Source organism: Protopterus annectens, chromosome 9.part0, assembly GCF_019279795.1.
Source record: "Protopterus annectens isolate FY-2018-M chromosome 9.part0, PAN1.0, whole genome shotgun sequence".
Taxonomy (NCBI): domain Eukaryota; kingdom Metazoa; phylum Chordata; order Ceratodontiformes; family Protopteridae; genus Protopterus; species Protopterus annectens.
The window spans coordinates 1459391746-1459419133 of NC_056743.1; the positions used below are offsets into that span (position 1 = coordinate 1459391746).

The 27388-nt window shown below is 41.2% G+C and overlaps 1 protein-coding gene across 5 annotated transcripts in view; it reads left to right on the top strand.

Moving 5' to 3' along the window:
• LOC122812119 (adhesion G protein-coupled receptor E2-like) overlaps positions 1-27388 on the top strand; it is a 1702710-nt gene that overhangs the window by 402770 nt on the left and 1272552 nt on the right. For all 5 annotated transcript variants that reach the window (XM_044084406.1, XM_044084405.1, XM_044084408.1 and 2 more), the window contains exon 3: positions 6172-6314. In XM_044084406.1, coding sequence (XP_043940341.1) covers positions 6172-6314 — 143 coding nt within the window. The remainder of the gene's footprint in view (positions 1-6171; positions 6315-27388) is intronic.

The following is a 27388-nucleotide window of genomic DNA, read 5'->3' on the forward strand; positions in this document are numbered from 1 at the left end:
GAGTCTGAAATAGTGGCGTGAGGAGTTGTCTTGTGACCAGTGATAAAATCCCCCTCACCCCAAAGTAGTATAAATTTGCCAAAGGGGAAATGTTGTTAAGTTTTTAAACAATTGGCTTTATACCTTGTTTGGCAAGGTTATGGGGTGTTACAATTTTTTCTTGATTCGGGATTATGAGCTTGCTTCTATTTACACCAGGATTCATCTCTTAAATCTAGAAGGACTTACAATTCTTTGATTAGCCAGATGTTTGATCTGTGCTTTTGAATTTAATTATTTTTATTTAAATTTTTTTGACCAGGTAAAGCACTGATCACAAGCTTCCCACACATACTTAGCTCCTATTCAATATTTTCATAAACGACTTCTATCTTGCCATCCCTAATGCTAAACTCATCCAATACGCTGACGACTCTACAGTTATCTGCTCTGACACATCAGCTTATTCATTAGCAAAATTCACTCAGGTTGCCTTCTCTTCTACAGAACAATGGATGCTTGACAACTACCTGGCACTCAATGCATCCAAGACCAAATTAATCATATTCACCCCTTTTAAAACCATCATCCTAGATAAAGACTCTTTCTCTATCACCAGCCAAAATAACACACTTCTCGAAATTGTCCCCATCCCCTCTGCAAAACTATTAGGAGTCTTCATTGATGACCAACTAAAATTTGATAACCATATACATGTAAACATCAAACAAACACACAAGAAACTTGGCATGCTCTACCACCACTACAACTTCATCTCTCCTGCCACCAGGACCACTCTTGCTACTACTTACCTCATCCCGTCCCTGTTATATGGAGCCTCTATCCTTACTAATCTTCAATCCTCCCTCAAGTCAAAACTCTCCTCCTGCTACTACAAGATTTCTAAATTTGCTACAGACCACAGATCCTCTACCCACTACTGTAAATACCTACATCAACTGAACTGGCTCGAGCTACCCAATTATCTCATCTACACTCAACTGATCCAAGCACACAAACTTATTTTTAATCCCTCTCTCTACACCTCCCTTACCTCTACCTTCCAAATGTATCAACCAAACAGAAGTCTAAGATCCAACTTTCAGATTTTTGTTGAGCAACATAAATCTGTCCGTCTACCAGGCAATAATCTCCTATCCTTCTCCGTAGCATGCCACTGGAACTCACTTCCACCACACATCCATGCCACTAGCAAACTCTCTGCCTTCAAAACTTTACTCCACTCCCATCTAAACTCACAATGGGAATGCTCCTGCTCCCATCCTACATAATTTTCCATACCACAATTACTCTCCACACGCTAATATATCTGCTAAAGAGCCACCTACTGTCTCATAACTCCTAAAAATAACTTTTGGAACAATCACATTTTATAAGAAATGTAATTTGCATTATTATTGCAACTTGTTACTCTGTAACTTCTTGCATTTCTATGTAAATTATATTTGTCTTATTGATATGTGTATTTTGTACTTCTTTGGAGCTTTTCTCCATAGGACTCCATTTAAAATGGGCTCCTCATGGCCCAATGGACCATCCCAGCAAACAAACTGAAAATAAAATAAATAAATAAAAAAAATATATATTTTTTTCATGAAGAATATGGGTGAGATATGTTTTACTGTAATCACACCCAAGTGATGCACCACTAAAATTAAAAGCTTAGGAAGGCTCAGAAGTTGACATTCAAACGATGGGAAACTATCTGGGTTAAGTATTAGTGTCTGAAAAGACTGCATGTTACAATTATGAAAGTAGGTTAAGAAGAACATAAGGACATTAAGAACTGTGTTTGTAAATGGAGAATATGTTTGAAAAATGGAAATAAAGGATATAAAAGAGGGAATGAAAGCAGACTTATGGAATAGGAACTGGCTGAAATGTTTTGTTTGCCCATAACTGTGTACATTATTGGGGCACATCTCTTACCATTAAAGTAGGAAACCAATTTATTGCAAACTGTTTTTAGTATATGTGAGGGAGCATGGTAAATTTAATTAACAGAAATCCTTCATAAAGCTGAAGAAAAGAGGTTAAATATGATGAAAGCAGTGGTGTGTTACTGGAATTTTATATTTCAATATTTAAACTTCTGAGTGAATGCTTGGCAGAAAACAGATCACAGGTTGTTAAAACCAATAATGGCATGATGAAATATTGAAAAAAGAAAGAAAGAGGTGCTTAAAAATAAATGCAGGAGAATACATACATCAAGTGGTAAAGAGATGAAGGATTTGGAAGTTAACTATGCAAAAGTTTATAAAAATAAAAAAATAATAATTTTATTATGTGTAATGTGTAAGTGTTGTACATATGAAAGCTGGAAAAGTATCAAGTTTGAATACAAGGCAGGAATAAAAGAAAGAAGAAAGTAAGCCAAACTGTAGGAGTTCAAAACAATTTATGCTTGGCATAATGCTGTTTAACTTCAAATGGGCATGCTTACTCATTGCCATATTCAAGAAAAAAGTGTAACATGCCTGAAACCACGTAAGGTAATGAATAATTGCAAAGACTACACTTGAGTTTTAGTATTTATTTTATTTATTGACATTTGATTAATAATCAAATAAATAATTAGTCGATAAATAAATCAATAAATTCCAGAGACCACCTCACCCACCCTATACTCCACCACACTGTCTTCACATTCCAGATTATCTTACAAATAATTCTTACTCGTCACTACCCTACATACCTCCATCACAACATGCCATTCATCACCAACTTAGCACTACTTACTCTCTCTATCCTTCCTCTTTCTACAGTTACTTACTACTTCTGAAACCATACATGAATATTACAAGCCCACTCGTGCAACTGTCACTCTCCTGCTTAAACTCACTTACTTCTCTGACATAGCACCCACTCTATATGCAACACATACCCCTCCTTAAGAAGCTAATAATTCTAACCTTACATGTAAAAACTAAAATAAAACTAAGCTCCATGCATGAATACAACACAAAGAAAATATTGCAACCCACTCATCCCATACACACTCACCACAACCTAATACTACGAAGTGACATTCACCCCAATCCCGGATTCACTCACTCCCCTCACTATCACAAAAATTGTCACAAAATCCTTCACCTCACTACCATTATCTTCCAAAGCTTTAGAAACACAATTCCAGATCTCCATGCCTGGACTGAACATGATAATCCAGATATTGTAGCAGCAAATGAGACTTGGCTGAAACCTTATCTTAAAAACTCCTTTTCCTCCCATCAGGCTTCTCTTGCCTGAGAACAGATAGGTCCAGAAAATAAAAGGTGGGGACATAGCTCTTATATACAATAATACATTTAATATAGTCCCATATAACAAATCCACTCCCATATTTTCTACAGCCAAAATACTAATATCCTACTTGAAAATGAATTGCAGCAAAAGCATCTGCATTATAGCCAAATATATCCTCCCAGGTAACAATATCCCAATACTTGTGGAAATACTAGCCTGGTCATCTAAAAAGATAGAGAATGAAACAATCATACATGGTGTTGTGAATATCAGCTGGCTAGACATCATACATCATCACTCAACAAACAGTATCAAGCTATTTCAGTATACCAAACTCATTACTACCATAACCAGAACCAACAAACACAAAAACAATAGCTCAATATTAGACTGGGTCCTTATCTCTGACCCTAGTAAAATCTCCTCCACTGAGCACTCTACCTAACAGCATTAGTCATCACCTACCAGCATACATAATTCTCAAATCAATTCCAGTGCTTAATATACACCACTGTAAGCATACCAGATACCTATTCCACTTCTGCCCAACTACTCAAAGTCCTACCACTGAATGATGCTGTTGAATTGTTTAACTCACCAACATAGGTGAGTGAAAACTTACCAAGTTCACCAAACAGCTCAAGAAAGCTAGGGATAGGGCCTGGAAATTACTGAATACAACTAAAAACCTTGCAGACTTCACTCAATACACACAACTGTGTAATCAAGTCAAGTGACTTGTCATCAAAAACAAACAAGATTACTACATTACTCTGCAAAGTGACCATATTCAAAATCCTAAAAACTTCTGGAGGCCCATAAACTCTCTGTTAAACCCATGCAAATGTGATAATCCCTACCCTGATCCAGAGATGGCCCAGCTGAAATTGCTTCACTTTTTAACTCATTCTTTAAAATAGTATAGTCAACCTCACAGGCAGCTTCCATCTAATCAACCTACTGCCCTCAGACCCATCTGCAACAATAAGACCAAACTTCTCTCTATTACCCATACCTATCTACACCATAAAAAACCTTCTACTTAAACTTAAACCTGGATCAAAAACTCCAGATAACTTACCCCCCAAATTCCTCCAAATATTAGCAGATGCTATAGCCTATCCTATTAGTATACTACTGAACAGATCCATTCAAGAGTCCTTCATTCCCACCATCTGGAAAAAGGCATTTATCCTCCATTTCCACAAAGGTAGAAACAATAATGATATATCTAACTTCTGCCCAATTGCCATCCTCTCTCCCATCTCCAAAATTCTGGAAAAATGCATACAGAACCAACTACTTAACTTTTTGGAGCTTTTCTCTTTGGGACTGTACTGAAAACAGGCTACCCTGGCCCAGTAGACCTCCTGGTAAAGAAATGCAAATAAATAAATAAATAAATATGATTTTTAGCAAATATCAATCATGCTACACCACAGGACTTTGAACACCAGTGTAAAATGTCTAATCTGATGGCCCACTAAAATGAAAGGTCCTTACTGAAGTAGGTAGTTCTCTACCTGTATATCAATATTGGTAATGAAGGTATTACAGGGTGAAGAGGTCATATGCTTCCACTATCAGTACTGACATACAGGATAAGAAGTACTGAGGCCTGGTATGCCTTCAGTTTGAGACCACAGAGGTCTAGACACATGTATGGAAGGGCCGTTTCAGTATTTTCTTTCAGTCACAGAGAATGACACCGAAAAACTAATTATTTAGGAAAACAAAAATGCTGCGTTTGTAGTACATCCTAAAAATGTCCACCATCCTCCATATTTTCTGATTAATTAATGCATAAATGACCAAGTCTTACCTGACCATGGCCATCATAATGTTAATGCTGTGATAAAGGCCAACTTCAGATGTTATCATCAAGTACAAAGTGGGCTCCGCAGTCCTCAAATCACAGCAGAAATAGATAATGAGGTTGATTTTCAGTGAATGTGAATACATCTTATCACCTATTCTTGTTTTATATAGTGTCCCTGACACTTGCAGCACTGGAATACCATCAGCTAATGTATGGAATACTCTGCATATTTGTGTGATGTCATACTTGGGCAAAATTGGGATTTAATAACTAACACTGAAGGATGGTGGAGTTCTTTTGCTACCCAACCTCTGTTGTTTTGGAATTGAGCCTGCCTGCAAAACTGACACTGTCATAAATGTGCAACTGTATACCCAGATGTCTTTGTGTGGACATAGCTAGTACATGAAGGCCTTTGCAGAGATAGGACTGAACCAAGAAAAGGTAATGAAGGTCATTACCACAGAATATTTCAGAATCTGATTACTCACTCCTGGGACAGCAGAACTTCATTGCATTATATAACTCATCATTTAGAGGTAATTTGTATGGAGTACTCCCTCAGGAATAATGCCATATCCAGGGGAAGGGTGGTAAATCAGAATTAGGGTAGGTTTTGTGGATTACTATGGTATTCTGTTATGCTACCTTGATCCTTTTAGAATTTGGCCTTTTGTGAATTTGCTTAATGTCAATGCCTATTGGCCATTGAACATGCAATAATGCATATAATGCCTTGGATTCTATAATGGAACGTATAGGGTGTCCATGTAGTCATCTAGTTTATTCTCAAATGCATGGATTGATGTGCCGAGGTTAAATTAGGGAAGTTAAATATGAATTAATAAGTGCATGCTAGACATTATTTTAATGTCTTCAAGTCTATTGACCCATAGTCCCAGATTTGGAAATCAGTGCAGTCAACATACATGTTAAATAGATCACTTGGCATTTAGCATAATAGAGCTATCCTGCTGGGGAACCTATGGATTAGAAATTGAAAGTATCTATATCTGTGCTGAAAATAAGATTGTGGTTGATACTGCATTTAAATTCCTATTTTAAACAATATCTGTGCAATATTTTTCTGATGTATTTTGCAGATGATATCTGTGAACCATGCTGGAAACGATTTGAAAGCAAATGTTATCGAATGTCGCAAGATACAAAAAGATGGATATTTGCCAAAAATTCTTGTAGTATGCTTGGGGCAAAACTCGTTATTATAAAAAGCAAAGAAGAACAGGTATGACACAGATGCAAAATGCAATAAGATAGACTGGTAGTTGGTAATCATTGTGTGATCCATATATGTCAATAGGCATTGGCTAATTTGTATTATTCCACAGGAAGATTGTTATTATGCCACAAAAGGATATATTAGAGCAGAAAAGCTAAAGCGCATTGAACAGCCTGCTCTGTAAACTGAAATTTTGATTTGTAAAAGTGGAGAATGATATGATTCAAAATTATATATACAGCACTGATGTTTTTGTGATAAATGTAGGTTAAACCAAAGTTTACGTGACTGCTGTAAACCTAAAATAATAGGCTCATAAACTAACATAAAAGGCAGAGTAGCGATGCAGGCAGTAAACACAGCACTAACCAAAATGCAGGAAACAAAGCTGAAAAAAATCGCTGCTTCATGAACTTTAAAATTCGGATTTATTGTGATACAAACAGAAGACGTGGTAAGTGCTTTCACCTGGATAGGCTTCTTCAGACCAAAAGAACCCCCCCTCTTGTACACCCTTATATGGCAAAAAAGGTGCCAAAAACAGATAAACCATTAAAGGCACAGTACAACTATCATGGTATATAACATAAACGAAGTGCTTACACTAAAATACATTAACCACAGTAAAATAAAATAAAAATACCTATACCACTCATAAAACATGAATAGAGATGAATAAAAACAAAAAAACTACATGCATTCATACTAATTGCACAACACTAACAATAAATCCTCTCATAAAAATGCTCTCATAAAATGCTCTCCATATATATGTAAAAACCACAGTCATACATATGACTTCAATCTCCTGGACTTCAGAAAAGGTCTCAATGGTACTTTTTCATTCAGTCCAGGAAAAACATCTTCTCTAAGTCTAACAATCCATTTAAATTCAATACTCTCAGTTCTACCCCTTACACACACACACCCTAAAACTAGTGTGTGTAAGATCTAGTACTTTAAAATGAAAGAAGTGTGTGGAATCATTAGACAAGACATGTTTGGACAAGGCATTGACAATGGAATGAATCCTGATCTGGTAGAAATGTTCCCTTATTCTGTCCCTCAGCCTTCTGTCCGTCTTGCTTACATAAAATGCAGCACAGGCTCCATAGGAGACCAAATAAACAACGTGTAGATTCACAGTTTGCATGAACTCTAACTTCATGGTTAGTGCCATAGACAGGGTGATAGAAATGGACATCAGTGTCTATGGAACAATAGTTGCAACTACCACAGGGTACAGTACCAGCAACCCTATCATCTCCACCATCCATAACAGGATAACACAGCAATTTCTTTACTTTTGTTCTATTCTTATAGAAAAAACCTGGGGCAGCACACACAATTTCCCTCACATTCGGGTCCAGTGTTAACACACCCCAGTGTGATCTAATCACATCCTTCAACCTACCTACATCCTTAGTATAATATAAGGGCACTCTGAAACCATGGTTTCTACTCCCTGCCAGAACATCCTTGGAGGGACCATCATTGTCCACTACAGTCTCAGGGAAAAAGGGTGCAGCAGCTTGTTCCCTCAAATTAATGAGGTCTGCCAATCCTCTCTCCATATCAGATGTCTGATATTCCCTGCTCTTAAACCTCTCACATAAATCCCCAACATCTGCCGCAAAACCATCCTGACTGGGATTATACTGTGATGTCCTATATACCTGACCCCTCACAATATTACCAAAGATGTAACCTGGATGCATACTGCATCTATGGAGATAGGAATTGCATTGACACTCTTTTCTATTCACTCCTGTGTTCAATAGGCCACTTTCCAATCTCTGAACGTAGACATCCAAAAAGGAAATCCAATTCTCAGAAACCTCATGGGTAAATTTCAGATATTGCGTTAGCCCATTAGCTCTCTCCAAGAAGAGAGATAACTCATCTTTCGTGCCCTTCCAAATGAAAAACACATCATCTACAAAATGCCTATAAAACATCATGTTCCTTGAAAAATCACCTATACCAAACAAGAACTTGGTCTCCCATGCAGCCATAAAGAGGATGGCATAGCTATTGGCACAAGAAGTGCCCATAGCCATGCCATCCATCTGTAAATAGCACTGAGAGCCAAAACAAAAAATGTTGTTCTCTAACACAACTTCCAAAAACAAAGCTAACAGATCCACTGCATCGCTACTTAATCCAGATTTGTCCTTCAAGTAATCAGACACCAACTGCACCCCCATCTCTGTTCGGTATCACAGTGAATAGGGACTGAACATCCATCGTGACTAAGTAATAAGGGAGATCAACAGGAACAAATCTCACAGACTCATACAAATCCAACAGGAACTGTTTCGTGTCCCTTAAAATATAAACATTTGCGTCAACCAGTGGGTGCAGGAACCTCTCCACATACAATGAAAATGGTTCGGTGATCCACCCCCTACCCACAACAATGGGCCTCATGGGTGGACACACACTGTCCTTATGGATCTTAGGAAGACCCTGTATCACTGGCAGGAGGGGATCACTAACAAACAAATATTCATACAACTCATTCGTAATAACATTGGTCTTAATCAAATCATCCAAAATCATCTGTGTATGTCCACCATCTTACGTTACACCAAACTGTAAAACCTTTGGTCTGATAACATAGACCTCATTGCCTCATCATAGAACACAGAGTCCATAACTACCAGGGCACCCCCCCTTGCAGCAGGCCTAATGACAAGGGAGGGATCACTCCACAGTTGTTGTAGGGCTCTCCTCTTTGCATAAGTTAAATTGCCCTTTCGTTTACTAGACTTACCTATTCTCTTTTCCATGTCATACAGATCATTCTCAACTAGTTTACTGAAGGCAGCTACTAGCATTGGTACCATTGGCATGTACACACTAGGCTTCTTAAACGATTTCCCATCTAACACCTGTATTGTATCCTTAAACTCCAGTCTAAGGCACAGATCCCTAATAAATAACTTAAACTGTACTAAAATATCAACATAATTAGTGTCACAACTAGGTATAAAAGTCAATCCCTTTGATAGTACCCCTAACTCATTTGACGTCTCCCAGTTTTCTCCCACATTTTCTTGAGGTTTTGGTTCACCTGGGCATCTGCTGACAACTTCCTCTTCATCCTGCCCCTGCTCATAGACCTCGATCTCCCCCCTCCCCTGTGAACTACACTGATGGGGAAAGGGCGATTGACAATCACAGTGCCAACATTGTCATGACTAGAACTATGTGCAGCACATGCATAGTGTGATTGGAATCCTTCCTCCTAATCACCGGTTCCAGATTTGGATTTACTTGAACCACACACCCCAATGGGTCCATACTAATGACAGATTGGCCCACTGGGGGGGGGCAGCAGTAGAACCCACCTCCACCACAGTCGAACCCTTGAGCTCCGACTCAGCAGAAACAACTGCATTAGAAAATGCCCTATCAAGGACATTCGGACCCTGGGGCACATTACTCATAGAAAATACATTACTAGAGCCATCACTCATACTTGCATTAACAACAGTTACACTCTTAGGCTTATTGACATCCACATTAGTATCATGAATTTGTCCTTTAGGTGCATCAGTCCGTTGAGTAGAAACAGCAGCATTAGGTCCATGCACATTACTGTATGTCTTCGGCCAAGAGAAGACCTGGCCTAACCTAAAGTCATCTATGTCCCTCTTGAGCTTGTGCTGTTTTTGTGCCAGTAAGCACTTCTCATATAACTGCACTGTATCCAGTGTAGAATCAATAAGTCTATTAACAACATCAGCCAGAAATGACAATGCAGCTCCTTCTGTTGTTCTCTAATACTTTCTCTTAACTCAGATTCTTCTGGTAGGAAGAATTCATTCAAAAGTGACATATACTTTAGGCTTACCTCTATGTTAGCCTGCTGCCACTTATAGAGCAAGTCCAGGTATGAATTACCCATGATGGGCATCCTCAGTACTCTTAATCCCCTCAGCACAATTCTCCTTTTGATGCAAACTTCAAAATCCTGCCTTTGGGTCTGTAGTCGTTTCAACTTCATAAAATCAGACTCCATTCTCGCAACTGTTGCTCACAAATTGACCCTATCAAATGGCTCAGCAGAGATCTCCTCTCTGACTCCTTCAAACAACATCTAGGGATTCACAGTACCTGTTACACATACAGAGAAATGACCAATATTCATAGGAGTACCTCGTTCTGGTACATAAGGCAATTCCACTTGTTGCTCAGCAACACCTGCCATGCTCCCAGGGGGGTGAAAACAGCAATACATAAAAATAAGTCCAAGAAATATCACTCCCCAAAGGACTAACGCTACATGTGCCAAACTCAATCCAAACTCATAAACTAACATAAAAGGCACAGTAGCGATGCAGGCAGTAAACACAGCACTAACCAAAATGCAAGAAACAAAGCTGAAAAAAACACTGCTTTATGAACTTTAAAATTCGGTATCATTGTGATACAAACAGAAGACGTGGTAAGCGCTTTCACCTGGATAGGCTTCTTCAGACCAAAAGAACCCCCCCTCTTGTACACCCTTATATGGCAAAAAAGGTGCCAAAAACATATAAACCATTAAAGGCACAGTACAACTATCATGGTATACAACATAAATGAAGTGCTTACTCTAAAATACATCATCCATAGTAAAAAAAAATAAAAACACCTATACCACTCATAAAACCATCTGTCCATAGAATACAGATGGTTTTGGATGATTTGATTAAGACCAATGTTATTACGAATGAGTTGTATGAATATTTGTTTGTTAGTGATCTCCTCCTGCCAGTGATACAGGGTCTTCCTAAGATCCATAAGGACAGTGTGTGTCCACCCATGAGGCCCATTGTTGTGGGCAGGGGGTGACTCACCAAACCATTTTCATTGTATGTGGAGAGGTTCCTGCGCCCAGTGGTTGACACAAATGTTTATATTTTAAGGGACACGAAACAGTTCCTGTTGGATTTGTATGAGTCTGTGAGATTTGTCCCTGTTGATCTCCCTTATTACTTAGTCACGATGGATGTTCAATCCCTATTCACTGTGATACCAAACAGAGATGGGGTGCAGTTGGTGTCTGATTACTTGAAGGACAAATTTGGATTAAATAGTGATGCAGTGGATCTGTTAGCTTTGTTTTTGGAAGTTGTGTTGGAGAACAACATTTTTTGTTTTGGCTCTCAGTGCTATTTACAGATGGATGGCATGGCTATGGGCACTTCTTGTGCCAATAGCTACGCCAACCTCTTTATGGCTGCATGGGAGACCAAGTTCTTGCTTGGTATAGGTTATTTTTTGAGGAACATGATGTTTTATAGGCTTTTTGTAGATGATGTGTTTTTCATTTGGAAGGGCACGAAAGATGAGTTATCTCTCTTCTTGGAGAGAGTTAATGATCTAATGAATATCTGAAATTTACCCATGAGGTTTCTGAGAAGTGGATTTCCTTTTTGGATGTCTACGTTCAGAGATTGGAAAGTGGCCTATTGAACACAGGAGTGAATAGAAAGGAGTGTCAATGCAATTCCTATCTCCATAGACACAGTATGCATCCAGGTTACATCTTTGGTAATATTGTAAGGGATCAGGTATATAGGACATCACAGTATAATCCCAGTCAGGATGGTTTTGCGGCAGATGTTAGGGATTTATGTGAGAGGTTTAAGAGCAAGGAATATCAGACATCTGATATGGACAGGATTGGCAGACCTCATTAATTTGAGGGAACAAGCTGATGCACCTTTTTTCTCTGAGACTGTAGTGGACCATGATGGTCCCTCCCAGGGTGTTCTGGCAGGGAGTAGAAACCATGGTTTCAGAGTGCCCTTATATTATACTAAGGATGTAGGTAGGTTGAAGGATGTGATTAGATCACACTGGGGTGTGTTAACACTGGACCCGAATGTGAGGGAAATTGTGGGTGCTGCCCCAGGTTTTGTCTATAAGAATAGACTGAATATGAAAAAATTGCTGTGTTATCCTGTGATGGATGGTGGAGATGATAGGGTTGCTGGTACTGTACCCTGTGGTAGTTGCAACTATTGTTGTTCCATAGGCACTGACGTCCATTTCTATCACCCTGTCTATGGCACTAACCATGAAGTTAGAGTTCATGCAAACTGTGAATCTACAAGTGTTGTTTATTTGGCCTCCTGTGGAGCCTGTGCTGTGTTTTATGTAGGCAAGACGGACAGGAGGCTGAGGGACAGAATAAGGGAGCATCTCTACCATATCAGGATTCATTCTGCTGTCAATGCTTTGTCCAAACATGTCTTGTCTAATGATTCCACACACTTCTTTCGTTTTAAAGTACTAGATCTTACACACACTAGTTTTTTTTTGGGGGGGTGAGGGGTAGAACTGAGAGTATTGAATCTAAATGGATTGTTAGACTTAGAGCAGATGTTTTTCCTGGACTGAATGAGAAAGTACCATTGAGACCTTTCCTGAAGTCCAGGACATTGAAGTGATAAGTATGACTGTGCTTTTTACATATATTATGAGAGCATTTTATGAGAGCATTTTTATGAGAGGATTTATTGTTAGAGTTGTGTAATTAGTATGAATTTATGTAGTTTTTTGTTTTTGTACATCTCTATTCATGTTTTATGAGTGGTATAGGTGTTTTTATTTTATTTTACTATGGTTAATGTATTTTAGAGTAAGCACTTCATTTATGTTGTATACCATGATAGTTGTACTGTGCCTTTAATGGTTTATCTATATTTGGCGTTTTTTTGCCATATAAGGGTGTACAAGAGGGGTGGTTCTTTTGGTCTGAAGAAGCCTATCCAGGTGAAAGTGCTTACCACGTCTTCTGTTTGTATCACAATAAATCCGAATTTTAAAGTTCATGAAGCAGCGTTTTTTTCAGCTTTGTTTCCTGTATTTTGGTTAGTGCTGTGTTTACTGCCTGCATCGCTACTGTGCCTTTTATGTTAGTTTATGAGTTTGGACTGAGTTTGGCACAGGTAGCATTAGTCCTGTGGGAAGTGATATTTCTTGGACTTAAAATAATAGGCTGCTGTTATTTAGGGGAGTTTCATAAAGGTTACCACAAAGTGTACACTATGCATAGACTTGTATATCTTTTGAGTGAATAGACAGCATAAGCATTGTGTTAGCGCTGTTCTTGAATTCATAAATGTTACCTCTGTGTACACTTTGTGTTAACCTTTATGAAGCCCCCATTAGTCTTTAGTTAAGTCTGACTCTTTGTAACCTCAAGGATTTATTATGGAAGCCTCTCTTTGAAGGGCTACTTCTTTAAGATCTTTTAAGTTTTTGCAAATTCATAATCGTTTCATCTGAAGTAGTTAACTTCATTTTTCAGCAAACTGTGGGTATCGGATCTGACCTGGATCTGAGCCAGCAGCTTTCCAAGCTAAAGATCCAAGCTCCAAGCTCCTCCCCTTACCCGTAATACCCTGCTACCTCCTTCCAGTCCTCAGATCTCGTTTTCCATGGCTGTAACAAGCACGAGTTACGAGCTCCTGGTGGTTATGTAGTGAGTATTTGTCAAATTCTTGACTTTTTGGTAAATTTAGAGAGGTGTGTGTTTGTGTTTAGTTAAACCCATTAGCTTAGCTTAATGTTGGTATATTCACCCTTCCCCTTATTCTTGTGTGTCAGTGTGTGTGGTTGTGGTTTTTGTTATGGCTGAAGGCCCTAAGGCCATTTTCTCCAAGTGCTCTGAGTGTGGCCATAAGCTCTCCCCCAGCCGATGGCCACACTCAGTGCATTCTTTGCCTGGGGGCAGTGCATTTGTCATTGGGCTGCCATATCTGCGCAGCCTTTAACCCCCAGGCTGTGAGGGATAGGAGGAACAAGCTGATCCTGGCGGGTCTTTTGCCCGTGAATTTTGCTTCTTCCTCCTCTCCCTCAGTGGCTCCAGCTGCGGCTGCAGCTGTTCATCCAGCTGTGCTATCTCCCTTGGCTGGGACTCAACCTCTCACCATTTCCCAGGGAGAGAAGGAGGCTAAGAGAAAAGAGAGGAGAGAGAGAGAGAGCGGGAGAAAGAGAGAGAGCGAGATAGGGCTAGAGAGAAACATAGGATTCACAAGTGGCGGGCCGACTCTGCCCCCTCTGCCCCGCCGGCTAAACAGCTCTCTTCTCCCCTGAAGATTCCCAGGTCTTTCCCCTCTCAGCTCCATTCCCCACAATTCTCGCCGGAACCGGAGGCAAGTCCCAGCCATCTTTGAGGTAGTTGCGGCGGCCTTCCCGGCCAGCTTTGGTGGCCTCTTCTAGGTCAACATGAAGGCTCTCAGACGTTGACATGGACCGGATGATGCATCGTTTCCTACAAGCCCAGATGCAGATGGGAGTGCTCCTGCCTCTCCCCCCTCCGGGGGGGGGGAGCTCGGCCCCATTTTTTGCCCCCATAGCTCCGTCTCTTATCCATTATCGGGTTTCGGAGCCAACGTTGGATCCGAGTAGTCTCAGAGTCAGGGAGTCGGCGCTGACAGTAGTTGCTATTTCAACGCCGGCCATGCCCTCGAGTTTGTCGGATCCCTTTTCAGATCCGAGCTCTCATAGCCGAGAGCCACGCATCAGGTCCGAGGGGGTTGGTGTGTCTTCGGCTCCATTGCAGTTGGAGCACACTTCCCTTTTGGGTCCGATCGTTTTGGCTCCAACGCCGATCCCCACATCGGATCCGAGGATGTTGCTCATGGAACCCAGCGAGAGCGGTTCACCTTCGGCCTTCGATATGGTGGAGAGGGCTCTCTCAAGAGGTTCGAGACCCCCTGCTCGTGCTATGGATCCAGTCACCATTCCCTTGCAGATGGGCTTGTCTTCCATCATCCGGCCCCAGGGACAGCCTGCGTTGATGCCCCAGTCAGTCCCACTGGAGGAACATGACACTGTTGGTGAGCCTTCCTCGGACAGTCCCACCGAGGAGGTCCCTCGCAAACTTAAGTGTAAAAGGAGGCACTTGGACTCCCCCGAGTCCCTTACAGAAGACACCAATTTAGAGGAAGGGGAAGGTTCCCCCAGGTCACCCCCCCAAGGACATCTCCTTTGGAGACATTATGGAAATGCTACACCTAAAAGGGGGGTGGTCAGCCCAAAAGCCTTCCACGGATGAGTCGGTGTTTCTGGAGGCATTTGACACAGGCCCGTCTACCTCTTGGGTGTCCTCTCGGCCGACCCCCTGGTAAACCTCATTACTACCAGGGCATGGAAGGAGCTGGACACTGTAGAGCCAATCCCCAGGAGACCAGATAAGATCCTTAGTCCCCCTGTGGATAGGACAGCATGGAGTAAAGGTTCCCCCGTAGATGCCATGGTGGTGGCAGCTGCCTCCAAGAAGGAACTGGCTCAGGATAGTTCCTCGGTCCATCCTCCTGATAAGGAGTCTTGGACGATGGATCACATCAGAAAGCAGATGTTTGCTTCAGCTACCTTTTCCATAAGGGCGCTGAATTACTTGGCCCATGTGATTAGGCTTCAGCGAGATCTAGTGAAGGAATACGCTGAGTCTCCCCGTGAGTCCATGTCGGCTGAGGACAAACGGACCTTCTCAACTCACATGGCCACTCTAAAATCGGTATCGAACACGTCTATGTGGCTACTTTCCCATGCCACAGAGGGGGCCGCTAGAGCCAGCGGATCAGGCATCGCCTTACGGCATCATGCCTGGCTCTGACTTTGTGACTTTGCGAACCCTTCAAGGTGTCCTTCGTGAACCCTCCCTTCGACGGTTCTACCCTGTTTGGCAAGGCCATCCGCAATACATTGGCCCAGAGCGAGAAAGACGGGAAGACACTGTCTGCCATCGGAATCTGCTTCTCTGCTCCTCAATGGTCCTTTTCCAGGAACTAGAGAGGACAAAAGTAGATGTGGTTCCGGAAGTCTCAGCAGTCCTGTTACGCTCCGGACCATTCGTCCTTCAGAGGCAGAGGGGGACAAAGTGGACACAGGCCCAGAGGCAAAGGGGGGGCCAAAGAATTTTGGGTCATTAAAACCTTTCTCCGATTGAACCACGCAGCAGCCCTGAGGGGTTGCCCTTTTGCTCCTCTCTGGAGGCAGTCAGGGGTGTTTTTCAAAGCACCTGGCACTATGGGAGTCCATCACGACAGATCACTGGGTGCTTCGAATAATATCCAGAGGCTACTCTAGTCCCTTCATAAACCTTCCTCCTCAATTGAGACGCCTCCCCGATGTTCCACCCAGACAGAGGGAGGCTGCAGCTTTGGAAATAAAGAAGCTGCTAGAAAACAGAGCAATCCAGCACGTCCCCCCCAGACCAGTCCGGGTTAGGCAATTACTCCAGGTTCTTTTTGGTGCCAGAAAAGATGGGGGACTTAAGACCAATTCTCGACCTTTCTACAATGAACCTCTTCTTTGCCAAGGAGAAATTCTGGATGGTCACTCTTCAATCCATTCTCCCCCTACTGCAGGAGAATGACTGGATGTCCTCCATAGACCTCAAGGATGCATACTACCACATTCTCATGGACAGACAATCCAGGAGGTTTCACCGCTTTCGGTTGGGGACCAGTCATTACCAGTTCAGGGTCCTACTACTCAGCCTCACCACAGCCCCCAGGGTGTTCACCAAGGTCATGGCAGTTGTTGCGGCCCACCTGCGGCTTCAGGGAATACAGGTTTTCCTTACCTGGACAACTGGCTCCTTGCCGCCTCCACCAGGCATCTACTCTGCTCAGCCAGGGATTGCTTCCTGCTCTTAGTCTTTCAGTTGAGGATCACTATAAATTACAAGAAATCATCCCTTCAACCAATGCAAGTCCTGGACTTCATAGGGGCCAGAATAGATACGCTTCAGACCTAGGCCTTCTTGATGTTGGACAGGCTTCACAGTTTAACCCTTCACATCCTAGCACTCCTTCAATTTCTAGCCCCATCAGCGGAGTTAGTCCTGAGAGCCTTAGGGTACATGGCAGCAGCAATCAATCTTTCACCTTTAGCTCTCTTGCACATGAGAGTCCTCCAGTGGACCTTGCAGGTCCAGTGGTCCATCCTTCAACACCCGTTGGACTCTCCGATTCCCCTCAGCAGAGTTTGCAGAAATTACCTCATATGGTGGCTCCAATCTTGGGAGCTTCGGGAAGGGCAACCATTCATAATGCCACAACCCCAAGCCATGGTAACCACGGACTCTTCTTGCCTTGGGTGGGGGGGCATTGTATGGGCAGAACTGTCCAAGGTACGTGGACTCAGAAAGAGACCGTTCTGCATATCAATGTTCTGGAGATGAGAGCAGTGCTTCTAGCATTGCAAGCTCTTCATGCCTTTCTCCCTCCAGGGACTACTGCAATTCAGACAGACAACATGTCAGTGGTCTGGTACATCAACAAACAGGGGGGGACCAGGTCTTACCCTCTTTGCTGAGAGGCCATGAGAGTTTGGGATTGGGAGATATCCACCAACCATTTTCTGTTAGCAATGCACATTCTGGGACGGTCCAACATCCTAGCAGACAAGCTGAGTCAAACTATCTTCTCGCCTTACGAGTGGTCTCTGAACCCATTAGTAGCGAAACAGATCTTGCACAAGTGGGGTCAGCCTTGCTGCGATCTCTTTGCATTGCCTTGAAACGCGAAGTGCAGCGAGTTTTTCACTCTAAATCCCCCCCCGGGGGAAAGCCCCAGAGACACTCTAGTTCATGCTTGGCCATCCGGTCTTCTTTATGCTTATCCTCCTCTTCCATTGTTGACAAAGTTTTTACAGAAAGCTCGTCTGTTGGGGAACAAGATTATCCTCATAGCCCCATTCTGGCCTCATCAAACCTGGTTCCCGTACCTACGGTCTCATCTCATAGCTCCTCTTTGGATCTTAGATCCCATCCTGGATCTGATTTCTCATTCTTTGGGATTAGAAACTCCAAATCTGGATGACCTCAAGCTCTCAGCTTGGTTGATCCAGTTCCATTAGTTGCCAGGATTCCCGGTATCTTCTCTGCAGTTAGATCTATCCTGGTAGCAGTGCATAAGCCTTCTACCAGGAAAGTTTATAACAGCAAATGGAAACGGTTTTCCATTTGGGCCTTGCATAAGAATTTGGATCCTTTCACTGCTCCCTTTCCAGCAGTGCTTAATTTCCTATCTCATATTTTTCAGCAAGGGGCCAGTTCTTCTACTGTAAAAGTTCAAATGGCTGCCATTTCCCATTTTCACATTGGAGGCAATCTTAATTCTTTAGCTTCCACTAAGATTTGTAAGACCTTCTTAAAAGTAACCTTTCTTTTGAGACCTCCTATTAGGAATGTTGTTCCCCCATGGGACCTAACTTTGGTCTTTCAGGATCTAACTGGACCACCCTTTGAACCTGCAGCTTCTGTTGATTTAAAATTCTTATATTGGAAAACTGCTTTCTTAATAGCTATTACTTCAGCTAGAAGGGTGTCAGAACTCCAGGCCCTTTGTACTAAACCCCCATATCTTGTTTTCCATAAGGACAGAGTCTTTCTCAGGACTAACCCTTCCTTCTTACCTAAAGTGGCTTCCGAGGTGAACATCAATCAGTCCATTAATCTACCAGTTTTCTTCCCTAACTATCAGAATAAAGGGGAATACAAACTTCATTTGTTAGATGTTCATAGACAATTGCGCTTTTACCTACACAGAACAGCTGCCTTTCGCAAGTCAAAGCAGCTCTTTGTTTCCTTTGCGAAGCCTTTCTTGGGTAAGCCAGTGTCGAAGGTGACTCTTGCTAGATGGATTTCTCACTGCATTTTGCTCACTTACAAGATATCTGGTCTGCCTGAGCCCTTAGGGGTTCATGCCCATTCTACCTGTTCTATGGCTAGTTCTGCTGTGTTCTGGTCAAGAGTGCCCTTGGATGATATTTGTTCTGCGGCTACTTGGGCTTCCTCTCATACCTTTATCTCTCATTATAAATTGGATTTAATATCCAGAGGAAGAGCAGCTTTTGGCTCTGCAGTGCTCCTGAATATCCTTCCTTGAGGACCTCCCAAGTTTTTTGGTAGCTGGGGACTCTGTCCCACAGGTTGCTGATCAAATGAAGTTAACTACTTCATATAAAAAAGTTATGTACTCGCCATAACGTTCCATCTGAGTAGGTAACTTCATTTGCCAACAAAAGACCCCCCCCCCTTCCCCTTAACCTGGTTCTTTGGTTATCTGAATCCTAGAATGATCTCAGCTTTTGGTATTCATTAGGTTAGGATGTTTCAGGTTGTTTTAAAAGCAATCTTTCTAAATTCATGCATATAATTGTATAATTGTATGCTGTAAAATTGCATCTCTCGCATATGTTAGCATTTTGTGGTAGGAGGAGAGGGTTGTCTGTGTACATGAGGCAGTTGCCACGTTGCCTCAGGATACCCAGATTCACCAGTTTCCCTTTGGTCATGCCTGAATAATAGGGTGAGCTGCTTAGTCGCTTGGTTGGTGAGGGGTGAATAAAGAGCCTTGCCCTGCTGGGCAATCAGTGTTAGGGTATATTAGTGCTTGCTATTAGGTCTGAGCAAGTACTGGGCTGTAAGATGCTTTTTGATTGCTTAGGTTGAGAGTTAGACTAATTTCAAGGGAAAAACTGAAGAGGAGACTTAGTGGAGCCGGGAATAATTTAACCGTAGATAACCAGTACTGCCCGTTGTGCAAAACCGTGCAAATGTGGTTTTTATAGTAGGGAAATGAAAGAGATAGAAATTAGCCCAAAATGGCCAATAATCTACTAACTTCTGGGCTGGAACCACTCCTCCAGGGACAGATAGGTTGCTCAAAGCTCCCCTCTCTCACAGGTGAACAGAGAAACTTTCTTCTATCCAAGTAAGGTATGGGCAACTCAGAAACTAGTATCACAGCCCTGAATTCAGCACTAGCCTGAAAACTGGACTATACTAGCTTAGAAAGGCGAGAAACAAGGATTTTTTTTAAAAAAGATAAGGCAAAAACAGTAAAAAATACACTTAAAACAGCTTTAAATGACTACAAACGATCAGAAAAGGCTATCGCACTTTAGTGTGTAGCCTACAACAGTTAAACAAATTATTTAAACAAAAAACAAGTTTTTAAAAGTGCAGGCAGTCAAATAAGTACAATATGTGAAAAAATAAGCTTTTAAATCACAATAAACGCTGGAAAATCTGCATTTAGGCAGAGAACAGTTTAGTACAGCAAGAAAGTACAGAAAACTGATACTTAATCACTCTAAAGTCGCTCTCCTAAGCTAGAAGGCTTGTATCAGTTTAAGGCTTTCTAGTGCTACCAGTAGGTTAGTTACAGGAAAGATGGGAAACAAGTGCAGATGTGGTCTTTTAAACCATAAAGTTGAAAGAGACGGGTAAACTGTCCAAATGGTCAATAAACTACAATTTCTGGGCCAAGAACCTCTCCTCTCATGGTAGACAGGCTACCTAGTGCTTACCACTCCCACTGATAAGCTAGAAGGCTTTCCTCCAACACAGAAAGGCTTGCGGGGCTCAGAAGCTTACCAACAGTCCTGGACACAGCAACTCTGTATCTGGACTAGGCTAGTTACAGGAAAGGTGGGAAACAAGCGCAAGTGCAACTTTTAAACCAGAACGTTGAAAGAGATGGAAAAAAATTGCCCAAACGGCCAATAGCTATAATTTCTGGGCCAGGAACCATTCCTCTTGTGGTAGATAGGCTACCTAATGCTTACCACTCCCACTGATAAGCTAGAAGGCTTCCCTCCAACACAGAAAGGCTTGGGGGGCTCAGAAGCTTACAAAGAGTCCTGGAATACAGCAAATCTGTACCTGGACTAGACTAGTTGCAGGAAAGGTGGGGAACAAATACAAATTTAGGCTTTTAAGCCAGCAAGTTGAAGTTGCAGTTACTCCTCTTCGTGTTCTGTGCGATTCCCCCTATCCTGCAATACTTTAACATTTGTCAGTCCCTCTAAATAATTCTTATTACTTCTTAAATATATCTCCCTTTCTTTTATTTCCACCCTATTTTTAAACTCCATTTTAATTTTATCTCACTCCCAAGCAATATTTAGAGAAGTAATTTCTGTCTTCTCTAATAGCTCCTGAATAATTTCCACTACCTATTATTTAAATTCCTCATGTCTCAACAGATATTTGGGAAAACACCAGTGTCATTTTTATTTCACTTCCCTGTGCTTTTATTTTAGTTATTATTAGTGTATGATCTGAAATAGTTACTGGGTGGATATCAAGATGCACACGTTCCTGTAAAATGTAAATTCTATCTAGCCTAGTCCAGCTTTTGTATCTTGGGGAATAATATGTAAATTCACTCTGAACTCCTGTAGCGTTGTCACCTCACAGCAAAACGCTGTCCGGTTAGATTCTCAGCTAGAGCGTCTTCTGCGTGGAGACATGCATGAATGGGTGTACCTTCGTTGAAGGTTGTGTGTCAGAACTGGCAACTCAGCACGTAAAAATCTACTGCCAATCATTAGCAGACAGGAGTTCCGCTGTGGCGACCCCTAACCGGGAAAAGCCGAAAGACACAACAACAACTCTGAACTCCTGTTACTGAATTCACATCTTCCATGCCAAATATTTTCATAAATTCCTTCAAGAGTCTACCCTCCTTTGTTATACTTTCCCTGCTGGGACCCCCCAAACACATATTCACTGCTGCAAATCAAGTTCCAGTCCCCACCTATAATTAATATTCTTTGCTGAAAGCCAATTATTTCTCCCAGAATTTTTTTAATCTCCATTATAGCAGTTTTAGGTAGACTATAAATATATGCCAGTGTAAACCTCTTCCCTTGCAGAAGCCCCTTAATACTACTAAACTACCATAATTATATTTTTATCCTTTTCTATCACTATTAGAGTCCTCTTGAAATTAATGTAAGTATTCTACTTTTCTTTTGTCCCAGATATTCCACTGAATAACTATCCTGAAAAACTTTTTTTATCAAATTCACATGTTCAGTTCTTTCTAAGTGTATCACCTATAGCAAAGCTATTTGCATTCTACATTTTTTTAATATAGTTCACTACTCTTTCTGTGTCATATTAATCTGTGAGACCATTGGCATTTAAAGACAGTACAGAAAACATCATTATATTAAAAAGTTATTACTCCCACTTTTGATGTATAACAGCATTTTGTTAAATGTCTAGTTCCAGCTTTTGTGCCACATAGGTTCATAGGTTCATAGGTTCATAGGTAGGTACTAGGCTATTGGCCCTAGGGCCTATACAAGCCTAGCCAAAAAGGTACCCTGGCTTTGGCCACCCAAGAAAATTATTTTCCTGTGCCCCTGTCAAGCAGAACCACAGAAGTGATCCCTGGGGTGAATTTCCTATTACCCATCCAATTATCAAGATTTTTCTTGAACAGTGCTAATGAGGAGCTCTGTTTGACATAGATAGATAGTCTGTTCCAGAGTATGGGAAGTCTCTGGGACAGGAATCTATCCCTCCAGTGTGTTCTGTTTATTGTGGTGACAAGGTTTAGGTCCTTAGAGCGTGTAGCTCGGATGGAGTGGGATTTCTTTACGTGGAACATGTCAAACAGCTCTGGGTTTGACATAACTTTGTATGTTAGGCAGAGATCACCTCTGAGTAGGCGATAAGCGATGGAGTAAAGCTGGAGATTTTTGAGTCGGTCTGCGTAAGGCATCTGTTTGAGGCCAGTAATCCTCTTTGTGAGGTATTTTTGTGGCCTTTCCAGTTGTTGTAGATGTCTTGTGAGGTACATACCAAAAGGGGCGTTGTACTCTATAATGGGTGTAATGAGTGATGAGTAGAGGGGAACAATGACCTCTTTTTTTCTGGATAAGAAACCTTTTCTGATGAGGTGTGCCATGTAGAAGGGTTTCCTGACCACTGTGGTGATGTGATTATCAAAGGAGAGACTACTGTCCACCTGTGTCCCAAGGTCTCTTATTACACTTTTGGTGTTAAGTAGACTGCTGCCTATGTGGTAGTTCATGGGTACAGAGTTTTTACCAAAGGGGATGACAGTGCACTTTTTGGCATTGAGCTTGAGACCATGGCTTTGACACCAGGCATCTGTCTCAGTGAGGCCCTTTTGTAGGATGTCCACATCATTAGGAGTTTTGATTATGGCTCCTAGTTTGCAGTCATCTGCAAATTTAGTTAGCCAAAGACCTTCTGTGTTAGCCTGTACTTCAGAGAAGTAACCAAACAGGAGGGGACCCATGAGTGAACCCTGTGGTACTCCACTTATCACTGGTCTGAAGTCTTGTTTGGAGTCTGCTACTTCCACAGTGTGGGTTCTGTCAGTAAGCCAGTTGGCAACAAATCTTGTGACATAGGGATTTATACCTAGTTTAGTGAGTTTATCTATAATTCCAGAGTGGGGGGATGGTGTTGAATGCCCTTGGCAAGATCTAGATAGGCTGTGTGAACCACCTTACCCACATCTATGGCTTTGGTGACTGCTTCAAAGAAGTCTATCAGGTTTAGGAAACATGATCTGCCTTTTACAAACCTGAACTGTGTGGGGTCCAGAGTTTGGAGATCTCCAATGTCTTTGTTTATGAGTTCCATGATTATACATTCCATGGCCTTGCAGATCAGGCTCATCAGGCTAATGGGGCAGTAGTTCCCAGTGACCATTGTGGCCCCCCCTTGTAGAGTGGTATAACCATCACAGTGCACCATTCAATGGGCCTAAAGCCTGAAGTGAGGCTATGATTGAACATGGTACTTAGGTGGGGTGCCAGTTCATTCTGTCGTTCATGTAGAAGGCACCCTGGGATGTTGTCAGGTCCCATGGATGCTATGTTCTTGGCTTTGGAGAGCGATGTTTTTACCTGTGCAGCCATTATTACAGGAACTTTGCATTCTTCTGGTATAAAGATGGGCCCTTTAGGGGGTGAGACAGGGGGTAAAGTTAGCACTGAACCTATCTGTCAGGATGTTGACAATTTCATTTGGTTCTGTATATTTAGTGTATCCCATTCCATATAGTCCAACACTACAAACTTGGAGTGGTGGTCAGGAAAAGCTGAAATATGCCTATACAATACATTGGTGTTTTTACATTCTTGATGTCATTTAAGTGTTCATAAATTCTTTCTTTCAGCTTACGACTAGTCTTTCCAATGTAGAATGCCTTACAACATGGACAGAGTGCCATATACCATGCCCTTGAATACACAATTGAAGTGTTTTTTTTTACCTTAAATTTCCTATTCCTGATGAAAAATGAGTCACCCAATAAAATATGCTGACAATAATTGCAATGATTGCATTTGTACATGCCCTTAGGTCTACTTGAACAACTCGTGTCACATTTCATTTCTAAAAGGTTCTGAAAAGACTTGCACCTTTTGAACACAACCTTTGGCTTGACCCCAAACAATTCTTTGCCTTCACTAATACTCATCACAATTGGCCAAAACTTATGCACTATGTCCACTACATCATAGATGTTAACTGGAAAGTTGACTATTAGTGAACGTTCAAAAGGGACAATTGATGGTTGTGTTTCTTTGGACAAGCTATTACCAGCCAAATGGTCATCAGTTCGACCACCAGGAATAGGTAGTAGTGGTTTGTAAAAAACATTCCTCCTCTTACCCTGGACTTCTTCCTTAATACTGCCCAATAACTCATGGGGGTAACCTCTTTTACTGAACATGCCAATCAATTTCAACAGTGAAGGTGACATCATCAGAAATCATAGGAACAAGTCTCAAAGATACAACATACAGGTTGACCTCCCATTCATGTCCTTAGACTGAATCAACATACAGGCTGAACTCCCATTCATGTCCTTAGACTGAAATAACATACAAGATGATCTCCCTTTCACTTCCTTAGACTGAAACAACATACAAGGTGACCTCCCATTCATGTCCTTAGATTGAAACAAGGTGGCTTCTCATTGTTATCCTTAGGCTGAAAGGAGTATGAGCACATGTACCTAGTGACTGGACCTTCAGCTCCAAATGTTATACTCCTAGTCTCTGATTTATTACAAGTGGTCTCCCTTACGCCCATCGGTGCAACTTCAACTGATTTTCTGATCGTTGTCATAAAAGTGTAGTGGCAGGCTGAATCATTATGGAAGCAGGAGGGAATATGAATGTAGTACAGAATGGAAAGTAAGTCACTGCTAAAGTAAAAATATGCAGTGATATGAAAAAAATCTGTAGTTTCATCCAGAGTGCCTTTATTGCAAATTCCAGTAATGCTTTCAGGAGATGTATGTAAAAATGTAATATTTGAACTGAGAGTTCCTTCTCAAGACCATCATCTTATTATCATCATCATCTTCTTCTCCATCATCTTCATCATCAAAAGCAGCAGCAGCATCACAATGATGTTCTGAACTACTTTGGTTACACTTAGGGATGCAGTAGAAACATGCTGAGTACAGCTGGACTAGAATTCAGCATCCCCATTCCCATCTGCATCTCATCCTGTGGAATCAGCAGGTGGTACTAGCAAAGCTGAGAGATATAATCTCTTTATCCGTATCCTGTCCCAGGACAAACTCTCAGGGTATATCATAATACGGTACCCTAATCACTTCCCATGACTCTTTTCACCATAGTGGAGCAGTGGCACTATTACAATTTCCTTAGGAGAACAAGTACAGCTACTACATGAAGGAACATCATTTCTGCTGCTGCTCATCATTCTAGTAACTATAAAATGCTCATGACCAGTGGTAATAATAGGAGTATAGATTACCCAATAACCTGAGAGCTGTGTCCTGTAAGGAATTTGATAGGCCAAGGCACTTGACACAATAAAACACACCAAACAAATCACCGAGGCACCAAAATTTACTAGAAAAATATCCACAGGTACCACCAAGGATCGAAGACCAGCTGCTGTAGAATTAAATCACCACTTTAATGAAAAACACATACAAATCTGACATTAACGTCTCCTAACCAATACATTTCCATTTAAAATTACTTCTTCAGATGCGGACTGACTGTTAAGCCATTCCCTTTATACTTCCTCTACCCAATAAATAAATAAATAAATAAATTAATTAATTAATTAATTAATTAATTAACCAATGAAGTTATAAAAGTCAATTATTATTTAATACAGAATGTAATAGCAGTAAGGTGACTGTGTGCATATATTGAAATTAACGTATTTTTAAAAAGCATGAACATAAAAAGAGTTAACATTTTAAAATCCATACTCCAGGATCACACTATACTGGGGAAAATGGGGATATACCTTTTACTTGCCTTACAGTGCTCTACACACTGCCAGTACTTCACTTCAGTGAAATGAGATTCAGTGAAATGAGTTTTCAGTAATTTGAGCTTTCAGTGATTTGGCTAGGGTGAACTGAAATTCAGTGAAACGTGCTTTCAATAAAACAAAGTAGACCCTTAGGCAATTATAGTCTTGGTATATACAAGATCACAAATTCAACACAGACCCATACTGTATTCATTCTACATTTTCATTTATAAATTAAAAAAGTACTCACAGAGTTTCAGAATTTGGTCAGTGAGAAATAGATTGATTCAAATATTACCATTAAGCCTGTGCCATCAAATTATTTAATTGCCACTGCAGATACATTGCACTATTAATTAGCAACTTTCTTTCCTCACCCTGCAGCTTATAGTCATTTGTTAAATTCCATAATAAACACGTTACTGAATAATAGTTGATAAAAACACAATCAAATTCTTATTTCATGACCAAAAATGTTTGAAGAAATATTGAAAGCAAACATCTCCATAATCACTGATTAGAAATACTAAACAGTCAAGGCAAAACACTAAGATGTATTCCTCCATAGATCGATGTTACTACCTTTCTCTTTATGGTGACCTTTATTCTTTTCACTGATTAATCTTAGGGGTTACTGTGATATATGGGGAAACAGATGCCATTTGTATCTGACCAATGCCTCCCAAAGACGTTAACAGTGCACACATGTGCAGTTTGAATCCCAGCCTGCCAACCAAATATGTGAGGAACAGCAGTCAACACTGTCACTTAATATGAAGAAAAAGTCCTAAACTGGCACCAGAGGGGATAGCCTCTTAAAGAATGCCACCAATGTCAAGCAGGTTAAACTAAAAAGAAAAAAAGAAAGGAAGGAAGGAAGATGGAAGTGCACATGAGTCTAACTCAATAATCAGTTCACAGAATGCAACCTGGCAACAAGAGCATAAAGAGAATATGCACTGCCATCCTGAGTAAAAGCTTT